Below are 17,438 nucleotides of genomic sequence, written 5' to 3' on the forward strand. Positions count from 1 at the left end.
GCTGCCTCGAAGAGCGACATTTCAGGGAGCCTTTTTTTTTGTGCTACCCCTTGGAAAACCGGAGAACCTACGGGTGTTCTTGCATGGAAAGGTACCAGCTTCTGGTATGGTGTTATTCTGGTGGTCTGGTTTTTGTAGTCGGGTGTTGGTTATGCTACCATTTGGGATTTGTACAACCATACGGTAACTCTGCACAAGCAATGAAGAAATCATTGTAATGAGGAATACGACCAACGACCCAGTAGCCATGGGCAACCATGGCCGTTTGGATCAGGTAATCGAGGAGGCCCCACCAATACGCCTTCAATAAAGGCATGTTGAGCTATCTGGGAAACTGAAAAATAAGGGCCTCGCTAATGGGTTTTCGCCTTGAAATCTCACCACCTGAAATCTCGCCACCTGAATTCTACTACATGGAAAGCACACAATTGAAAAGTACACAAGTGAAAACACTTCAGTGAAAAATAAAAATCTATTAATACAATTCTATAAGTATAAGTATATAAGAATAAATATATGATCGATTAGATAAGCCGAACCAAGGGCTGTGGTGAGGACAGGGTCAATGCATCGGTTGCGAGCCCGCGGTCGGTTTTATTGTAGATCACAACGCATGTCTGAGAAACCCGCGCGGATTTACGAGGAACAACAACAATAGCGGCGTGTCAAGAATTAAGCGACCACGCAGTAGCCGTTGAGAAGGCACTAAATCTGACGCGAGAAGAAACCCTTGATAAATCCGCCGAAAATAACACCCGTAAACCAGGTGTTTCTATAGATATTTTTTCTTTTGGTTGTTTTACCCCAATGGGGCAAATCAGATATCCCTCAACGAATTATAATGTTCACCCAAGCCGTAGGAGTATTTGTAGAAACCTAATTTTAATTCCGGAAGAGAAGCTTCAGAATTGAAATGGATGGGAGAGGCACCGGCAACAAACACTTTAATGGGACAGTCAAAGACGTGGGCCAAAGCTTTTATCTCCAAATCAGACCCCCACATGGCGGTAGTGGTTAATTCTTGTAGATATTCGGTTAGGTTGTGTTGTTGCATGGTGTCCGGGTCAAAAAGAAAGGGTTCGAAATCGTCTTTATGACCTTCCATATATTTGGCGGCATCTAATCTTAATTGATCGATTGAAACATCAAGTTGATGTCTTTCATGGAGTTGATCTTTGATTGAAGCAAATAAACAATGACCATCGGGTCTAATATCAAAGACTTTTAAGTTTTGTAAAGATAAAATTTGATTCATTGAGTCTTGTTCGATTTTTTTATAATCAATTGAATTTTCCAGCTCAAGCCTAGCTTGAGCTTGAATGGCTTCAATTTCTGCTTTTCTTTTAGCAAGTTTTTCCTTAGCCCGGTTACGTTTTGGTTTAGCCTCTTTAGCTTGTTCGGTTTTTTCAGGCTGTTCAGGTTGTTCCGGTTGTTCAGTTTTTTCAAGTTCTAATTGGGCCAAAAGCTTTTCGGGAGAAAAATCATCTTGAGTGCTAACCCCATTCAATTCATTTAATTCCTTTTTATGTTTTTCATCCAAATCTCGTTGTAAATCAAGACATTTATTATTAACATTTTTTCTAGTTTTCTTAGTAGCCTGTTTTTTCAACGAAGTGATGGTTGACTGTAAATCCTTCTGCTCCTTCCTATGTCTAGCCTCGATTGTATCACTCATACCTGTCTTATACTATCACAACTCAAAAGGGTCGCTGTTCATACAAGATGAAACGATATAAAAAAATTTTCAGCACTTTGGTCGTGCGCCAACCCAGCCAAAAATTCACCATCAAAAGAAGGTGATTGAGCAATCAAACACAAAGGACCAATCCCTGAACCTCAAACCAGGAGTAAATGTCGCGTTCCTGATTTTGCAAAGGTCTCGAGATTGAAGGTTTGAGTTTTTCCTGTTTGAAGTGCATGAAGTATATGCATGGGGTGTACATCTGCGGATAGGACAGGTACTCAACAAGGTGCATTGTCCTGGTTTCTTTTTTCTGTTCATTTGTTTGTTACTTTGGAGTTTTGCAGGTTAAGCGCTTTCTTTTTTATCCTAACAAAACTTTTTCATCATTTTCACTTTTGGGTTAAAACTGGAAAATGAACAAACAGGAAAAAGTTGTTTTATAAATATATCAAGATTTCTTCCAATTTGAATTGGGATTTGTAGTTACTTAGTTGAATTATCGTTGGTTCACGTTATTTTATTAACTGTGTTCTTTTGATTTGGTTGAATCTTTTGCATTTTATACATTTAGTATAGACATCGTTCTTTTTTTTTTTTTTTTTTTTTTTTTGCATTTATTTCATATATTGAAATATAATCCAGAGTATATATAGGTAGATATATATACTTAATTGCATGATGATTAATTCGCCTGATCAATTTCACCAAACAAGAATGAATCAATCGACAATTAGGTCGATTAAGAAAGAATTGATTCAAATGGAAAGGAAATCTCATGAACAATCAATTGACGAATATAAAGAAGAAATGATTGAACATTTATTAGGTATGGAACCTAGTACCCAACCAAACTTATCATTAATCCAACAACAACCAGAAATTAATTTAAGAATGAGACCATTACTATTAGATTTTTTAATGGATGTTATTAATAAATTAAATTTATCTAAATCAACATTCCCATTAACAGTTAATTTAATTGATAGATATTGTTCAATAAGAATAGTTAAGAAACAACATTATCAATTATTAGGGTTAACTAGTTTATGGATTAGTTGTAAAAATTTGGATTCAAAATTTAAAATACCATCATTAAATGATTTATGTAAAATGTGTTGTAATTGTTATGATAAAAAATTATTTTTAGAAATGGAAAATCATGTTTTAAAATCATTAAATTGGTTAATTACTTGTCCTACATTTGATTCTTTTATTGAATTTTTCATTAATTATGAATATAATGGAGTTTTAGCTGGTCTTTTAAACTCTCAAATTGATGATATTAATAGAATTTCAATTTATATTTGTGAATTAATCCAATTTTATCCAAATATCTATTTTAATTATAATTCTTCTCAAATTGCATTAACAAGTTTCATTACAAGTTTAAAAATTTTAAATATTAAACCTAATTTATCAAATTTATTTTCCAAGTTTGACAAAATTTTAAATCAAGAAATATTGAATACTAATTCTTTTAGTCAGTGTTTCAACTTATTAATAAAAATATTAAAATGTCCTCCTCCTTCTCTTAAGTTAAAATATTTTAATGATGATGGTAAATATATTAACTTGATGAAAAAATTAATTTTATTCACTAATGATAATTTAAATTCAAAACTTGTTTGCTCAACTAAAAATTATACTTCTTCTGGTACTACTACTCCTAAATTTTATCCAACTACTCCAACCTCCAATAATATTAGTCCTTTATCTTCTACTGATCATAAAATTTTACCTATTCATAATTTTACTCCTTATTCAAATCAAATTTTACCTTCTCCGAAATTATCTCCTCCGGATGATTCTGATAAAACTTATTTTACTTCAAGAAAAAGATCCTTTGATGATTTACATTCAAATAAAAGAGTGAAAAATAATAATCCTTCGGATTCAATTTTCTTATATTGATTCTTGGTCAATATTTTGCATTATAGATAAGTAATTACCTCTCCCGTGCTTTAGTTCTACGTCTCTGACATGGTTGTATATTCATACCTGCATTATAGTATCATTTTTCATTTGTAGTTTACAATTCACTTACATTGGCCAGTTTGTAATTTACTAGCTACTACTAAATTAGTGGTACTAACAGTAAATTGGCCGAAGCAAGAAAATCCAGTTAGCTGACTGTAAGCACATTTGGCGTGCTGGACCACAGGTAAAGCCTAGCAGAAGCTCAATGGCAGACCATAAAGCCTCAAGGCTCAGTGGAGTCCCATTGGACTAACTTTGCAATTTACCAATTCGGAATAATTGCAACGACGTGCACCCGCACAAAAAAAAAAGGTGTTGCAACACCTTTATACCCTTAGGAATACGGGGTCCCGCTACCCTTGGGAAAAGGATAGAGAGAATAAGCAGGGAAGAAATGAGAATCAACGTTATCGGTTATAGTTATAATAAGGTGAATCCAGACCAGTTGTACTGATACGATGTCTTATTCCGCACACCATGGAAAGGGGGTTCTTCCCAATGATATAACAATGTCGTGTTGACTACAGCATCTAACAATACCCCATTTATAAACATAAGTGCATCTATATCTGTACGATGGGTTAGTTTTGAGTCCAAATATGTTGCACCGTTAAGTATCTCCATATATAGTTATATTTATGAAATTATTAATTTGAATATATGCCAATAAATAAACACAGTTATTTACCGAATAGTCTCCAATTTAAAGTATTGACAATGTTGGATGTCTTATGATATTGATGTTTTTATTTACAATTTTATTCTTGTCCATTTCATAATGGCAAATTCTGTTCCAATTAAGTTATTTTAGTCTGAAAGTTTAAATGATTGTTTTGTTTATTAATTAGTGGTAGATAATTGTTTAGTAACGATAATCTCAAGTTATTCAACCATCAATGGTCTGTTCAATGTATTAATTTAAAATTGCTATGCTGATTACATTATGATGGTGGTTTGCTGGGGTTTTATCAAAACGGCTCGTGCTGGGGTGAGAAAATTAGTTCATGAAAATTTTTACTGGCTAACTAAACAGACTTACAATGCATTAATTTTCGACTAAACTTGATAAAATGACCAATGCAAAAAGGCAAAAACATTTAGTCAATGAGTACAAAGGTTATACGGTGCCGAATAACCATACAGACATTGATGTAATTGAAAAATTTCCTGAAAATCATGATGAATGGTTTTTCAATAATTTTATTAAATTGCGAAAACCAGCTAAAATTAAAAGTCAATGTCCAATTAATATTGACGAATTTAAGTTTGATAAGTTAAAGGAGAAATTGCAGTATCAAGATAAGTTGCAAATCGAGAAAAAATTCAATAATGGGTTTGGTTCGGGTTTACAAAGGGAGTTGAAAACTTTTGATGAAATTTTGAGCATTTTTGAAAATGGTGACGATTCTTATTACTTGACTACTCAGTATAACCAGGAGGAGCCTGAGGAAGAAGAAGATCAAGAAGGAGAAGAAGAAGATGAAGAAGGAGAAGAAGAAGATGATGAAGAAGAAGAAGAAGAAGAAGATGATGAAGATGATGAAGATGAAGATGAAGAAGAGGAGGAGGAAGAAGGAACTGCATTTTCGGATACTTCATCCATTGGTTCAATTGATATGAATAACCTCCGAGATGACTTTGATGATTGCGATGATTCACTAATTGATGAAAAACATCAACTTTCTTATGCCGATATCCAATCAAGAGTTAAGGAACTACTACAACCACCATTAACAAACTTATACAAAGACGAAAACTTCCCGTTAGTCCCCCAATTTTTATCTAGTTTAATCCCTCAACAAATTAATTTATGGATGGGTAATGGTAAGAACACAGGGGGTTCAATCGAAGACATGGATTTTGATAACTTGAGTTTAGACGAGATCGGTAAAAGAATTCCTGGTAATGGTACTTCTTCAGGTTTACATCATGATCACGCTGATAATTTATATATTTTGATTCAAGGTACTAAAAGATTTACGTTATATTCACCCAATGACACTTTAAAGTTATTTACAGTGGGGGAAATTTACAAAATTTTCCAAAATGGATTAATTGATTATGAAATTAGTGAATTCTCCAAAAATTGGAAACATATTAGAGATGATGGTGCAATGTTGATTAATATTGCTGAATGGAAAATTGCAAATAGTGATTTTAGTACCTGGACCGAAGACCAAATATTAGAGATTATTGAAAAGGATAAAGCACAATGCTTGTCCAAACCAACCAAGGGTGATCCTCCAAGTTTTTCTAAAATACCTCCATTATTATTACATTTAGATGAATTAAAAGATTCAAGTCATATTGAAAAATTAACTAATTTTGCTAATGAGTATTTTCCTGGTTTTCTAGATTTGAATAAATTACAAGTTTGGTTGAAACCTGGTGAACAACTTTATTTACCAACTGGCTGGTTTCACGAAGTTAGCAGTTTTGCTCAAGACGAGTTAAACCCCACGCATATTGCCATTAATTACTGGTTTATCCCACCAACCGAATTTTTCTTCCACACTCCTTATAAGGATACGTATTGGCAAGAAGACTTTGATGCAAATAAGGCATCAATTGAACACCTCAAGAAGGGTATTGTACAACTTTAGTTGGACCTAAAATAGCAAAAAAAAAATTATTTATATATTATTCCAGACTGAATGCATTACAACCTCATACCCAAAGAGTAGATATATACACCAAAAGAAACGACTGAAATAACCCGTAAAAACGAATAATTGAATGGCTTCAATTTAATTCTCTTTTAAAGCACGAAGACTAACGCGGACTAACTCACATTCCATGCTGCATGGGTAAGCTCGAACGTTGATGCAAATACCTGCCTCGAGTCGAACCCCCACCAAGTTGACCATTCTACGAAACCCAAAGAATGATATATTAAAGCAAATAACGGTTAACGGTTAACGTGCAAGGCCCGTAGTAGCAATCCCTGAAAAGATGAATCATCAACCCACCAATTAAGGTACAATTGATACGCAAGACTTAATACTTAAACTCACAATCACCTCGAATCACCCTAAATACAGATAATAGAGGGTTCTGTATCAGGACAATTACCATTTTGAAATTTAGTTAAAGGCAGAAGTTAGCTGCTAATTTTATAAGCACGACATTTTTCCTTTTGCATTCTCCTATTCTCTGCCCATTTCAACTCGTATCCCGCTAGTGCCTAAGGGTCTTCTAGACCGCTACCCAACTACTAGTATTAGATCAAAGCCATTCAGTACAAGCCAATCAATACTATACAAGCCAATCAATACTATACAAGCCAATCAATACTATACAAGCCAATTAGCTAATATACGGAGGTGCCGACGCAGGGTGTTCCTCGGGGTTGTTCCCCATACTCGCGAACCGAAAATTACAAAGCCCTAACACCCCGCACGTGACTGGAACACTTGCACGTGATCGCTACTAGAAAAATGGCTGTGAAAAAAAAAAAAAAAAAGGTCAAGAAACTTTCCCCGCGAAGGGTCAATTGTTCGATTTAATTTTGCAGCAACGCGCACGACTATCTTTTCCTCTTGAAGTTTTTTTTTTTTCACAATAATTTTTCACTAATTCTTCATAGATAAGCATATTTAATTACTGCATTGTGTAAGCCTGTGCCACATCAATTAATCCTATTGACCAATGACACATCGTAAAAACAGATATACGGCAAGTTGCTTGTAGGGTAGACTTACATTCTTACTCAAAAACAATTTGTGAAATCAACGTGGATATTTGATTAGATAGCAATCGATAAATTGATGATAGGGGAGTATTGGGCCAATGTAAAACCCCATGACGGAATGTAGTTGAGATTGACCGGCTGAAAAACTGCGAAACCGGAGTTTTCGTTCTCCAGTTGCAACTTTCTGGTTGTCGTTATGGGTCCATCATTCATACTCTGATGGCACTACGATGCCATTCTGATGGCTCTCAGGTCATGGAAGCAGACCACACCAGCACTCTCGATCACCAGACGTATATACACCTTTGTGGACTTAGTAGGTCTTGGTGGTAGTGCTGGCACCATATCTGATTATCTCTTCTCATCAATTAATTAACTAAAACACTCACAAAATTAAACTTACACTAATAAAGAACTCCTTTTTTTTTTTTTGTTTTGTCTCTCTTGTTTCCATCAAATTGATTTTTTTTTTTGATTTTGTAAGATCGTACAAGGAAAGGGAAAACAAAAAAAAAAAAAAAAAGAAAACTACATCATTTTAAACTTCTCTTCTCTTCCTTTTTTTTTTTCATTTAAAAACTTCCTTAACTTTCAAATAGTTTTGATCTAACTTTCTCCAGGATATATATTGTATTTGACTTGATATATACATATATATCGTTCCTGGGAAGAAGAAGAATAATGTACGTAATGCTTGTTTAAATTCTTTTATTTGGTTTATGTTTTTTTTTTCAACTTACTCCGATTATATGAGATTCCAATTCTCTTTGTGTGATGGCCCTTAGGATATTTACTACATGCTCGTGCAATGGATCCGGTTGATTTGTTTCCAGACTATACTCGGATACTGGTAATGAAAGGTGATGGGATAATGTTCCAGGTTTTTTAGCAACATCGGCTTAATTAGCATCCTTGCTGTTTTCGGTTAGGGTTAGGGCTTTTTCCAGGAGATTTTTTTTTGCACTTTTTCGGTGGACGCACGCCATGCCAGCAGAATGAATCAGCCGGAGACAAATGTCGTGGCTGGGGTCGCACGACATAGTCGGTGTACGGGTGAAGTATCGGGGAATGGCTGCAAGAGAACTATGCATGAAGCGGATACCAATGCATCGAAGCATTGCCAAATAGAAACCAATTTACAAGATCAGATATTAATACAAGATTTAGCTCCATCTTTTTTTTTTGTCGTTTTCGTTTTATTCCTTTTTAGTTTTCTTTTTTTTTTTTTAATCTTTTCTTGTTGAAAGTAACTTTTTGATTAAATTTACTTTCTGTATTATTTATTTATTTTTTAATTTTAGTCGACTCCTTCGTTTTGGTTGATTAATTAAAGAACTTTTAATTATTTGGTTAATTGAAAGCTCCTACAACAAAAGAGTTTTAAAAAAGAAGAAATCAATAATTTTTTTATTCTTTTTACTTTTGAAATATAATATTTAATTATCATTATATTTAAAGTAAACAAGGTTAAATCAATTTGAACAAAGAAAGAAAGGATTTATTAATCCATTATAAGAAATAATCATAAAATTTTTTTATGCACTATCTCATTAATTGCTAATTAATATTAAAGGTTAAAAAGAAAAAAGTAATATTAACCTTAAAATGGCATTGGCAGATAGAAGACCTCTTGGTTTCCCAGTTACTTCAACTCCGGCTTCACCTTCATTTAATCCTACTCAATTGAATTCAATTCCAAGAAATGAATCGTCCAAAGATTTAGAATCAGATTCAATTGATCAAGATTATTCTCAAAATGATTCCTCGAGTATTAAGTCAACCATTAATAATTTAAAGGGTAAAAATTCCGAGAATGATATCAAACCATTAACTCCTGAAAAAAGTTTAAGTCCAATTGAATTATCTCCAACAACTTCAAGAAGTATTTCTCCTGATTCTTTAGTTAATCAAGATCATGAATTTAGTCCTAAAAAAAATTTAAGCAGTGTCACTTCAAAAAGTTCAACTCCTTTAGATATTTCTCCAATTAAATCAAAAGAAAAAAAGCAAAAAAATACTTCAAGAGCCCCAATTGCCACTGGTATATCAACTACAATTCCGGTCACTGGTGAAAAACCAAAACCGGATGCTACTGGTGATCCTTCTTTAGAAGATGATGTATTGTACGCAATTTTTGTTATTTTATATGAAAAGGATCCTGATGGACTTGGTATGACTGTTAAACAAATTTGTGATGTTTTAATTGAACAACATCCTCAAATGGCTAATTTATCAACTAAAACTTCAAATTTGGTCAGTGCTAAATTAAATGCTTATGTTAAAAGAGTTGAAAAAGGTGATTCTAATTTAAAATATGCTTTATCAAGAGATTGGGCCGATGCTTCTCCAAAAAGAATGGTTTATGTTTATCGTGGTCTTTTAGCTCCAGATTTCCATCTTCATGTAAAAATTATTATGGAAAAACAAAAGAAAGAAAAAGAAGAACGTGAAAAATTACAAGAACAAAATAAGGATCAAAATTTAGATTATCAAGATAATTTAGATTCTTTTGATCAGGATTCCAAAAAAAATCAAGAATTTATTTCAAATGATGAATCTTCACCATTTTCAAAACCTTTGAATAATTCTAAAGATTCTTTAAATCTTGAACCAATTCAATCAAATGATCCAAATAATAAAAAGTTGAATAAAAATCAACAAATTAAATCTCAAAATTTAAAAAATTCCCGTTTACAATCAAATGATTATTTAGAAGCTACTAAACAAGCTAGTTTATCAAAACCAAGAAGACAAACTATGTTTGATTTAGGAGTTACTAAACATACTTTTTTAGAAAATCCATTGGATAAATCTAATTTATTTGTACCATATTCTTCAGCACCAGTTACAGCTTCTTTGAATGATTCATCCAAAGATTCTTTAACTGATGATAATAATGATTTCAATGACAATTTTAATTCTACATTATCACACTCGAACAAAAAAAATCAAGTTGATTCTGATTTAGATTTTGAAGATTTTGAAGTTTTTAATGATGATGAAGATGATAGCGATTTTTATATCGAACATTTGAAAAAAAATAATAAAAGATCTAAATCAATGTCTTATTTATCTAATAAGAAAAATAAAATCTTAACTGCTGCTGCTGCTGCTCCAAGAGCTCCAAGAACTCCATGTTCTCACAGTCCTAATGCTGCTGCTGCCGCTGCAGCCTTACATGCTGCAGCTTTAAAGGCTATCTCAAAATCTTCAGAATCTTCTGATTCATCTTCAAATTCAGCTTCATCTTCAAATGAAAGCTCTTCAAAAGGCTCTCCTTCGGATTCCATCTCTTCTTCCGACTCCATCCCTCAAACTAAAAATGGGAAATGGTTGAACGTCGTTAGATCAGGCTTCTTAACCCAAGATATTGGAGCTCCTGAAGATCTCAAATTATCCGATTTAGACAAGTTCTTCAACTGAATTTAGTTTTTGAGTTGTGATTTCTATTCTCTATTTTTGCTCTTTCTTTCCTTCTTTTATATACATATCTATATTCTTTCTTTCTCTTTTCTCTAATTTATCTTGTATTTCTTACTGTATTTTTTTTTTTTTATTATTATTATTGTTAGAAGATTTTAAATGGGTTTCAATTTTCTTTAATTATCTATAAGACTCGGTACGCTCCTGTTCTTCTGACTTATAAATTATTCTTTTCCAAACTGAGGTTCGAATAAATTGACGATGCTAGATTTAAAGTTAAAAAATGAATTATATATAAAGAAAATCAATTGTTTTTATATACATCATCGTCTTCAAGAAAAGCAAGGTCTTAAGTTATATGTTATGCTGAATTATTCCAGGACTAAGATTAGTTGATTGTTTAATAATTGAGATTTGAGAAAGATTGGTTAACGACCATTTGTGTTTAAGCATTGTGCATAGCCGTTAAATTATTCAATAGCTAGTATTTATTTTTTAAACAATTTTTCAATCTGTTGTTAGAATCTGCTTGTTCTTCCAAGTCTTCCGTGTATGATAGTCTTTGATCAATGAAACCCTTACCCTTGCATAGGTGTCATTACCTTAATCAATATCTTCTTGTGTATAAATTTCTTCTTTTTATTAAACGTTTTATATTGGGTCTTAACAAAAAAACTTCACTTTTTCTTTTTACATTCTTTTTATTTAGTATTCTGTTATTAAAAGTGTATTATTGGTATTTTAAAAATAAATAAGTTTACATTTCTATAAATGAAAAGTAAGTATGTAATTTGTAATTTGTTAATTGTTTAATTATTTCCTTAAGTCATGTAATACTTTGGACCACCTCCACCTTCAGGCACAGTCCAGTTAATGTCTTGGGTAGGTACTTTGATATCACAAGTTTTACAATGGATACAATTTTGACTATTGATTTGAAATTTAACTCCCAAAGGTTCGTTTTCGTCTTCGACATATTCGTAAACACCAGCTGGACAAAACCTTTGTTCGATTCCTTTGAATTTTGGATAGGAAATTTCTGTATGTTTTCTCATATTTTGATCAGGGACTCTTAAATGACATTGTTCATCTTCGTCATGATAAGTACCAGTTCTTGAAACAGAGGTTAATATGTCAAAAGTTAATTTACCATCAGGTTTTGGATAATCAATTGGTTTGAAATTAGAAGCATCTTTTGTAACAGCAGAATCATTATGTTTATGATGTAAAGTCCAAAATTCACTACCTTTGGATAACATTGTGGTGAAACCTGAATGAGCCAAACCAGTGAAAAATCCCAAAGGACCATTAAAGGAAGGACGAACATTTCTAACTTCATAAAGTTCGTCATAAGCCCATGAACTTTCAAATGCCTTTTCGTACGATTTCAAAGTGATTGGATTCGAATTCATATCTGTTTCTTCGTCAACCGGGTCTAATTCTTTTAAGAAATCATAGGCCGATTCAGCGGCTAACATACCTGATTTCATAGCGGTATGAGTTCCTTTGATTTTGGGTACATTCAAAAATCCCGCTGAACAACCTACTAACAAACCACCTGGAAAGTATAATTGAGGAATAGATTGAAACCCACCTTCATTAAGAGCTCTTGCAGCATATGATAAACATTTACCGCCTTCTAATACATTAGCATAATAAGGATGAGTCTTCATTTTTTGGAATTCTTGATAAGGAGAAATATAAGGATTTGCGTAATCTAAACCAATAACCAAACCAACAGCAACCAAACCATCACCAAAATGATACATGAAGCCACCACCGTATTCGGCCATAGATAATGGGAAACCCAAACTATGAGTTACGAAACCTTTTTCGAAGTTTTCAGGTTTGACTTCCCAAACTTCTTTAATACCTAAACCATAAGTTTGAGGATCACTATTTTCACGTAAATTGAATTTTGCAATAGCTTTTTTAGTTAATGAGCCATGACAACCTTCAGCTAATATGGTTAAGCGAGAATGGAATTCCATACCTCTTTCAAAAGAAGATTTTGGTTCACCATTTTTAGAGATTCCCATATCTTTAGTTGCAACACCTTTAATTGCATCGCCAGTTTCATTATATATTAATTCACTAACAGAAATTCCGGGGTATAACTCCACACCCAATTCTTCTGCTTTCTCACTGAGGTATTTAACCACGTTATTCAAAGAAACAATGTAATTTTTATGATGATTTGTCATTTGAGGAGGTTCAGGCAATGGGAATGCATACTCGTCAGTTAAATACTTCATTGCATCCCGTTCAACTAAGGTGACAATATCTGGAGGTAATGCAATTCCCGAACCATCTTCATTCAAATATTCACTCTCTGGAAATAATTCATTAATAGCTTTTGGTTCAATAACTGCACCACTTACTATATGAGATCCAAAATCACCAGCTTTTTCCAACACAACAACTCTAAGCATACCTTCTCCATGTTCTTCGTCGAGTTGCTTCAACCTGATAGCAGTAGCCAATCCTGCAGGTCCTCCACCCACTATACAAACATCCACGTTATCAGCAGCTCGTTCTTCAGTTAACGTTGCTTGATCTTCTTCTGAAAGATTTCGAAACGGAACTTCGTTCCTTATTCTTGACTTAACGCTAAAATGACGACTAAATGAAAGACCGGGTGAAAGTTTCCATCCTCCAGCCTGTGGTATGATATACTTATTCTTATTAAATGACCTAATACCTTGTAATCGGCTATAATTAGTTATTACTCGACTTAAAGTCCTCGATGGGTTAACTTTTATCATTTTTCCGATTTTACTCTATATGTACATGTATCCGAGATCGAACCAAAGTTTATTCCTGATATGATATACAAAACCCAATTACAAGGAGTCAAGCTTCAACAAAGGATATTATATAGTTTTGGATAATCTGTTTGCACCATTCGAATTTTTCACCTTCCGTTTTCAATTTTTTATTTTTTTTTTTTTTTTCTTTGAGATGATTCATTAAACTAAGAGTCTACTGGCGCGACATAAGCCAATCAACGAATCAGATTGGACTAATTGTTAAGCGTCAGCTGGTACACACAAGACATTCACTGATCTACAAAATAGCGTGATCACGGAGGAGTATTCATCTGGCGACCACCGACAATTGGCTTGAAAAGACAAATCTCTGGCCCGTTAAAAGATGAATGAAAAATGGCTGCCAAAAAATGAAAAAAAACAAAAAAAAAAAAATAGAAAGAAAACGGCTACGAGGTCTGACTCTGGAAACGATAAAGAATTAGCCGGAGTCAATTTGTTCATTTTGCAGTCGACTAAAGACACCTGAACACCAAGTATATGTATATTGATAGTTACGCCTAGGATAGGGAAGGAACAGTGGCGATTAGCAGCTGGTAGTAGGGTAAATTTTCTAGATAGTATATACGATGCAATCTAAAGCAGGAGCAGTAAAAGGAAACGGAAAATAGTACAGGGGAATGAATTGAAAAATTGCAAAGAAGCCATAACAAAACATAGAAGAAAAAGATGAAGGGGACAAGGAAGGCAAGGGATAGCAGGGTGAGCGGGCATGGTAAGGAAAGGAATAGGTAATTAAGAGTGACAAGGAAAAGATACAAAAACCAAAAACAAAAAACAAAATCATGATACCCATATCGTCAAATGACGTTCATTAGAATTGTTATCACGTAAATCATTCAATTCTTCCAACATATCGACTGCTAAATTCCAATCGTCATTAGAATCCATCATAACAAAATCACCATCTTCATCTTTATATTTTAGCTTACTGACTAAAATATCATCATTAATTTCGTCACTAGAAGCAATAGTGGAAGAAATCTTCAGATGTAAATCGGAAAATTGAATAGTGGAAGGCACTGAGATTTCATTAGCAATTTCAATTTTATTATAAATCAATTTTAGTTCGATTGAAATACCCGAGCTTGAACCAGAACCTTGAGACAGGAAAGAACTATCATTGCCAGCACCGATGTAAGTGTTATTAGTAGTGAAAGAACCACTATTTGAGTTGGTTGATATTCTAGAACCAGAAGAAGAAGGATGTTCAGAAGTTGATTTTGATCTAGTTTGTCTCATCATACTTAAGGTAGAAGACAGAGAATGATGACGATGAAACAGGCCGTTTGAAGATCTAAAAGAAATATTATCATTTATATTAGAATTACTATTACCGCCACTGCTAGAACCATTTTGAATACCATTGGGGTAATTTATTGGAGTACCTTGAGGAATAGAATGAGGAGAAACATTACCATAAGCATCAGTTACATCATAGGAATCTGTAGTTGCCATTGAAGCATGAGAATCTCTCAATTTTCTATGAATTTGAGTATTCATTTCATTTGTTTTCAAATTTCTCAAACAATTTTCCCATTGATTTCTACTTTCTTCGGTTCTATAACGTAAAGTAAAAGTACCACTTTCCTTTTTACCAGACCAAGATATTAATAAGGTATAACCTTGAGAATTTGATGGGAAAATATTATAAATTTCACTAATATAAACTCTACCTTTTAAATCTAAAGAAGATTTATCTTTGGCAGAATTTAATGATTCTAATAAATTTGCAGTTGAGGAACTAACTGAACTAGATGATTTTTTACGAGTTGTTAATAATTCTCGTTTCTTTTTATCTTTTGATTTATCTTTTGAATCATTTACATTATTTTCAATAAAGAAAAAAATAATTCGTTCAAAAAGATAAGCAGCGTATTCTTTTTCATATTCAGCATCTTTAACTCCAACAACTCCATGATATAATAATTCACCTTGATCACGTAAACTAAAGCCTCTCCAATTACTAACTCTTTCGACTAAACTTTGTAAATAACCCACATTTTCTGCTCTTCTTTGAGCTTCATTAACTTGATTAGCTACTTCTTTCATTGCTTGATGAGCCATTAATAATTCATTATAATAAGTAGCGGGTTCAAAACTATTTGAACCATTATCCGAAGAATTTTTGATTAATTCTTTTAATAATAAAGGATATTTACATAATCTTTGAATTGGTTTGATAATATAAGATTGTAATTCAAATCCCGGATCTAGAAGAGTGGAAGATTTTTTCAAATTTGAAGATTCTTTATTAATTAAATCAATTGCCGATAATTGACCAATAGTCCAAGGTTCATAAGCTTTGAAAGGACCATTTGCAGCATGAATGAAAACTGAACCAATTCTTTGAAATTTCGTTGGAACGTTTATATTACATTCAAGACCATTTAAAAATCTTCTTTGGAAATCGATAATATCATTTAAATTGGGGAAAAGAACATGAATTTGTTCACTTGAAATTAATTCAGCTTCTTTGACTTCTTCTTTATACTGAAATAATAATTCTAAATCTTGAACGTATTTACGTTCAGTTTCAATAATTTCTTTAAAAACTTTTGAGCGATCATCAGTTATAGTTAATTCACTTAATCCAGGAATTGGATCAAGCTCAAATTCAGCCAGACCAATGGTAGAACCAGGATCCAAAGGACTTAATGATTTCGACTCCTTTTTCATATTTAATAATTTCTTAACAACTTTAATTACTCTTAATAACCCATGAGTATCATCTGAAGTAACATCCGTTACTGGGAATAATAAATCATCATCAAAGTTTAAATGAATTTTAATACCACAAAGAAAATCAAAAATCAATTTTTTCTTAGCTCGATCAATATCTTCATAGTGAATTGGAATTTGATTTTCACTATTAATCGAGTTAAATATTAGACAGAGGGGAGCTCCTAATTTGAATAATTCTGATAATTGAGTTACTGGATCAACCTTCATGGTGGAAGGTAATTGTCCAACACTGAATGTTGGTATTAATTTATTATTATTCCTTAGGTTTATCGCACCATTATTGTTATTACTATTATTATTATTGATTGTTGTTGAAGATGAAGACAGGAGTAATTGAGAATTTGATGATAAATCAGAATGCATGGAAAATCCATTCGAACTAATCGAACCTCGATGTTCATTATTCAATAGTTCATCTGGATTGAATTGTTGTGATGATGATAACGACTGTTGTTCAACCAAATCTTCTGCGGCGGCTAATGCCAAACTCAAATACTCCTCCATTCCTTCAATCTTTGATATATCCCGCAAAATCGAAACACATTGGAAAAACATATGATCTTCGGGCGAACTGGCCTTATTGAAATTCATATTCATGGCTTGTAAGGGACCAGAAGCAATTCTAGTAATATTGGTCGAACTGGAATTTAGCGACCCGCTAGACGCAGTGCTGAATGAACGAAAGGGTGGATGGGGCTGCAGACTATCCATTTTAACTAATGACTAAACAACCTAATATTCATTAATAGAAATAAAATCAACTTATTAATTAAGCGCCAATTGGTTCAAGGGGTAAATCAACAAAAAAAGAAAAGAAAATTAAGTAGCAGCAGAATTCTAACCAATAAACAGATAAGCACAATTCAAACACTGGCATAAAAGAACGTATCTTCTTGAGGACTCGCGAGAATAACTCAATAAACTATCAAACTCAAGGGTCGGTGGATGGAAAGAAGTACAGAGTGTGATTAGTTTTTGAGATTGTTAAGGTGTTGAGGTTTTTATGATTTTTTTTCCTTCACTGTTTTTTTTTCCCGTTGTGTGTTTTTCTCCTGTTTCCAGTTTCCAGTGATTTCTGTGTAAGTTCGTT

The 17,438-nt window shown here is 33.0% G+C and overlaps 8 protein-coding genes across 8 annotated transcripts; 3 read left to right on the forward strand and 5 right to left on the reverse strand.

Annotated features, from left to right (window-relative positions):
- Nucleotides 1-517: 517 nt before the first annotated feature.
- On the reverse strand, nt 518-1,802 carry HYPBUDRAFT_233091 (uncharacterized protein). Its single transcript, XM_020223159.1, has one exon. The coding sequence runs from the start codon at nt 1,673-1,675 to the stop codon at nt 818-820; it is 858 nt and encodes a 285-aa protein (XP_020073860.1). The 5' UTR covers nt 1,676-1,802; the 3' UTR covers nt 518-817.
- Nucleotides 1,803-2,333: 531 nt separating this feature from the next.
- CLN3 (cyclin) lies at nt 2,334-3,814 on the forward strand (the record flags this gene model as incomplete). The annotated part of the gene is made up of 2 exons (XM_020223331.1): nt 2,334-3,389; nt 3,768-3,814. The coding sequence occupies exons 1-2, from the start codon at nt 2,360-2,362 to the stop codon at nt 3,812-3,814; spliced, it is 1,077 nt and encodes a 358-aa protein (XP_020073861.1). The 5' UTR covers nt 2,334-2,359.
- Nucleotides 3,815-4,731: 917 nt separating this feature from the next.
- On the forward strand, nt 4,732-6,264 carry HYPBUDRAFT_158868 (uncharacterized protein; the record flags this gene model as incomplete). The annotated part of the gene is made up of 1 exon (XM_020222407.1): nt 4,732-6,264. The coding sequence occupies one exon, from the start codon at nt 4,732-4,734 to the stop codon at nt 6,262-6,264; it is 1,533 nt and encodes a 510-aa protein (XP_020073862.1).
- A 987-nt stretch (nt 6,265-7,251) lies between these two features.
- Nucleotides 7,252-7,748, reverse strand: HYPBUDRAFT_154137 (uncharacterized protein). The gene has a single exon (XM_020221918.1). The coding sequence runs from the start codon at nt 7,563-7,565 to the stop codon at nt 7,407-7,409; it is 159 nt and encodes a 52-aa protein (XP_020073863.1). The 5' UTR covers nt 7,566-7,748; the 3' UTR covers nt 7,252-7,406.
- Nucleotides 7,749-8,015: 267 nt separating this feature from the next.
- Nucleotides 8,016-8,524, reverse strand: HYPBUDRAFT_154138 (uncharacterized protein; the record flags this gene model as incomplete). Its single annotated transcript, XM_020221919.1, has 1 exon — nt 8,016-8,524. A coding segment is annotated over exon 1 (215 nt), but the record flags the coding sequence as incomplete, so codon positions are not given.
- A 232-nt stretch (nt 8,525-8,756) lies between these two features.
- Nucleotides 8,757-10,979, forward strand: GDS1 (Gds1p). The gene is made up of 2 exons (XM_020219888.1): nt 8,757-9,798; nt 10,066-10,979. Exons 1-2 carry the CDS (start codon nt 8,958-8,960, stop codon nt 10,773-10,775), a joined length of 1,551 nt encoding a protein of 516 aa, XP_020073865.1. The 5' UTR covers nt 8,757-8,957; the 3' UTR covers nt 10,776-10,979.
- Nucleotides 10,980-11,596: 617 nt separating this feature from the next.
- On the reverse strand, nt 11,597-13,540 carry HYPBUDRAFT_115156 (putative electron-transferring-flavoprotein dehydrogenase; the record flags this gene model as incomplete). Its single annotated transcript, XM_020219097.1, has 1 exon — nt 11,597-13,540. One exon carries the CDS (start codon nt 13,538-13,540, stop codon nt 11,597-11,599), a length of 1,944 nt encoding a protein of 647 aa, XP_020073866.1.
- Nucleotides 13,541-14,386: 846 nt separating this feature from the next.
- On the reverse strand, nt 14,387-17,059 carry CDC24 (Rho family guanine nucleotide exchange factor; the record flags this gene model as incomplete). The annotated part of the gene is made up of 1 exon (XM_020219092.1): nt 14,387-17,059. The coding sequence occupies one exon, from the start codon at nt 17,057-17,059 to the stop codon at nt 14,387-14,389; it is 2,673 nt and encodes an 890-aa protein (XP_020073867.1).
- Between the last annotated feature and the right edge of the window lie 379 nt (nt 17,060-17,438).

The sequence above is a fragment of the Hyphopichia burtonii genome (genome assembly GCF_001661395.1).
Source record: "Hyphopichia burtonii NRRL Y-1933 unplaced genomic scaffold HYPBUscaffold_9, whole genome shotgun sequence".
Lineage (NCBI taxonomy): Eukaryota > Fungi > Ascomycota > Pichiomycetes > Serinales > Debaryomycetaceae > Hyphopichia > Hyphopichia burtonii.